The sequence below is a fragment of the Triticum dicoccoides genome, chromosome 7B, assembly GCF_002162155.2.
Source record: "Triticum dicoccoides isolate Atlit2015 ecotype Zavitan chromosome 7B, WEW_v2.0, whole genome shotgun sequence".
NCBI lineage: Eukaryota > Viridiplantae > Streptophyta > Magnoliopsida > Poales > Poaceae > Triticum > Triticum dicoccoides.
This window is the reverse complement of record NC_041393.1, coordinates 120,301,845-120,305,490: the sequence shown is the minus strand read 5'-3', so window position 1 is coordinate 120,305,490 and position 3,646 is coordinate 120,301,845. Positions and strand designations below refer to the sequence as shown.

Sequence of the window (3,646 nt, the reverse complement as noted above, 5' to 3'; positions counted from 1 at the left end):
AGAAACAATCTACTCGTCTTCCTAACTTATCCAGTGAGTACCAGCCTACTCCTACCTCAGTTGTTTCGGTAGCAGCCCCAGTGAGTGTCCTTCCCTTAAATCAGCATCCATAAGTGTCTCGTCTATGCATCGCAATTAGGTGCGATCTCAAGACATTTGCACCATCCAACAAACTGAAACAAGAACCTAGATCAAAGAGCTACTTAATGCTAACCAGTAACCACCGTTAAGATAGCACCATCTTTGAGTTGTTGGTTTCATTAGCCCTAAGAATTATCCCTATACAAAGAAGATTCCACACAGTACCCTTCTATGCGACAACATATAGTTTAAATTCTAAAATTACAATGTTCTTTCTCCTACATGGTTCGGAAAAAACAATACAATGTTCTACAATTCATGAACTGTTTCAGAAGATCTAATTAGTACTGAAGCAAAACTTAAGTAATATCTATCTTTACATCTACTGCTATAGAAGAATGGGAAGATTGGAATTAAGAAGTCAATACTCACTTTACTTTGAGCATTCTTGGAGGAAAGTTTCAGGCATATGAAGATAGCTTCAAACCGATACAAGAACACAAGCAAAGCAGCATGCATCAGAAATCACATGATCCCTAAGCTATCACAAATTGGCGCAATACAGTAAGGTGGCATGACTACGAAAAACTTGTCTCCCCATGAGATTAACCAATTCCAATGAAAACTTCAATATGAAAATTAGACTAGAATAATTATAGGTAAGAAATTAATGGAGTGGCACTAAGAAGAGAAATATTAGCTAGTATCACAGTACAGAGTCACATCACATGTTCAATTTATCTCCGGTGCCACCTCTCTTCATCCATGGAAGGCTCCCCGCTTCTGAACAATCATCTGAGCCGGCAGGTAACTTGCCCTTGAGATTAGACCACTGCCAAATCTTGGACATGGAGAAGCTCTCCCCTTTGTTCCGTGCGCAAATTTTCTTTCCCTCCATAATGTCGGCATTCACAGAACTTATACCCGGAGGTCTTGATCTCATCGCACCATTTCTTGTTCGGCCCGGCTGGAGAGCCACCTGAAGCTCAGAAGTCCCAAGGACATACTGGTAGGTGCCCATAGAGAAGCATTTCCTTGCATCCAAACTGCTGCTGCTACTCTCCCCTTCCTCCCTCCTCAGCACAGCAGAATCACCATATCCACCCTCGACAGCACCCTGGGTGCCGACATTCTTGAACTTCCCAAGCCTCACCGGGAACACTCTTTTCTCGGCCACCGGCGTCTGCAACCCCTCCGAGGACTTCTGCGTGGGCAATCCGAAACCATCCTCGCAGCACTCTGACAGCCGCCCTTCCTCTAACCCCTCATCGAAATCGAACATCGGGTTATTCTCGGCTGTCAGCCCTGGGGCGAAGAGCACCCCGCGGCAGAGCGGGCACGTCGAGTTGGACAGCAGCCATGTGTCGATGCAGTTCAGGTGGAAGGCGTGCCCGCAGAGCGGCAGCAGCCGGAGCCTGTCCTCGGCATCGAATTCGCACAGGCACACGGCGCAGTCGAAGGGCTCCTTGTCGCCGCCGCCGCCGCCCACGACGATCTCCCGGTAGGAGAACACGGGCAGCGCGTCGATGAAGGCCTGGTCCAGGCCGGAGTCGTGAAGGTGGAACAGCTGCTGCAGCTGGCGCTGCAGCGCCGCGTCTGCCTCCCCGGCCCCCTGTGCGGCCGCGGCCGCCGACCCCCCTCGGCGGCGGTGCTGCTTCTTCATGAGCAGCCGCACGAGGAGGTGGAGCAGGCCGGAGATGAAGAACACCACCGCGAGGATGACGATGATGAACAGCACCGCGGGGCTAATCTTGCCGCCACCCCCGCCGGAGGAACCCTGCTGCGCCTGCGGCAGCGGCGCAGGCGGCGGCGGAGCGGCAACAGCAGCGGGGTAAGAGTACGGGAGCTCGTCCCTGGCGACGAAGGCGCCATGGAGGCGGCGCGCCACTCGGTACGGGTACGCGGCCGCCGCCGCCGCCGCGGAGGATCCGGGCGAGGACGAGACCGCTTCAGCCATGTCTCCTAGAGGCTCCGCCACCCCCACATCTCATCTGATCCGACAGGCCAGAGATGCGATCTTTCGCGAGGAACCGGCAGCAATCCCGGCCGAAAAGGAGCGCAAAAGCGGAGGCGGACGGCACCTAAAAGCGGCGGGCTGGTGCAGCCCGGGGGGAAGCGTCCAAGGCGCTAGGGACCAAGAAACCCCCGGAGGCTTCTTCCGGTCGGAGGGCGGGCAGGTGGACACGGCGGGGAGGGGGAGGAGACGGAGGATTGTGGTGGGAATCGGTGGCTGGTGTGTGGGGAGAAGGGGGAGGAGTGGAGGGGAGTGGTGGGAGCGCACGAGCTGGGGCGGGGGAAAGGCGAAAGCGACGGCGGTGGCGAGCGGTGGCGTCGGCCCTGGGAAGGGAAGGGCTCGGTGGAGTATTTTTTGTGGTGGTGCGGTCGCTTTCAGCCGCAACGATCGTTGGAAGTCGCGGTCGCGGGGGCGCCGGTTGCGAGGACAGTAGAGGCGACGCGCTGCGCTGCGATGGGCCCTTGCCCTGCCGGCCAGTGCAGGTGGGGGCCGTGGCAGCTTGCTGGCCTGTCCGGTGTTTGAAATGGCTATGCCACTGCTGCTGGTCTTGACTCGTGCCAGGGCCAGGGCCAAGGCCGGCGTGTCACGCTAGCACCGCGTAAATAGAAAGAAATCTCTACTATTATCTCACACAAATCATATTTTTACCAAAATCTCACCTAAATCAAGGCTTTCCTTTTTTTTTACCATACTCAAATCAAATCAAATCTTACCAAAATTTCATTAAATCAAAACTTTACTTTCTTTCCCTTATCATACTCAAATCAAATCATGGAGGTGTTTGGATCAGAGAGTGGTAATGGGGAATTACATCACGCTGGTAACGTGAACGTAATGGATACATCTCTGTTCTGTCTGGTTGATGCACGTAAAGGAATCAGAGTTGCGTGTCTGCTTCGGCGTCGTTGCGGCTGGTGGCTGCAATGGAAGGAGAGCATACAAGGGACGCGAAGGAGAGTAGACAAGGGAGGAGGGCAGAGGACTGGTGACAGAAGGAGGAGGGAGGGAGCCTGCACCTTGCAGCGAATGGTCCGGCCAGCGTCGAGGGCGAGCTGGGGCGGCGCGAAAGGGGTGGCGATAAGGAGAAGGCGTGTGCCCGATTACTCGTCGGCCATCAGAGATGGAGGAGGTGGCTCGGAGGGGATCAGGGAGGCGGTCATGGGAAGAGGAGGAGCATGCAATAACGCAACCCTTTACCGGGGGTTGTCGGTGGTATCGACCGAGAACTGGGTTGTAAGCGTTTACGGAGGCATCCCATTACAGCCTACGCGTACGAAACACACGGAACGTTTTGGGTTTACACCGTAAACAGGTTACGGCAATTTCTTTCCGAAACAAACACCTTTCAAATGTTACCACTGTCTAGAATATGATGGGTGTAAGATTTGTAAGATTTATGTCGTCCACGATTGGTATTGAACAACTAGAATATAGATGACCCCATTGCAACGCACGAATAATTAGCTAGTCGAATTAAAAGCTAAGCTTCGTGTTTGCTATTCCACGAGCTCTCCCATCTCCAACTCAACTAGTTCGGCCCGATCCACATGG

The 3,646-nt window shown here is 53.9% G+C and overlaps 1 protein-coding gene across 1 annotated transcript; it reads right to left on the bottom strand.

Annotated features, from left to right (window-relative positions):
- Window positions 1–646: 646 nt before the first annotated feature.
- Window positions 647–2,425, bottom strand: LOC119337225 (RING-H2 finger protein ATL46-like). The gene has a single exon (XM_037609346.1). The coding sequence runs from the start codon at window positions 2,036–2,038 to the stop codon at window positions 806–808; it is 1,233 nt and encodes a 410-aa protein (XP_037465243.1). The 5' UTR covers window positions 2,039–2,425; the 3' UTR covers window positions 647–805.
- Between the last annotated feature and the right edge of the window lie 1,221 nt (window positions 2,426–3,646).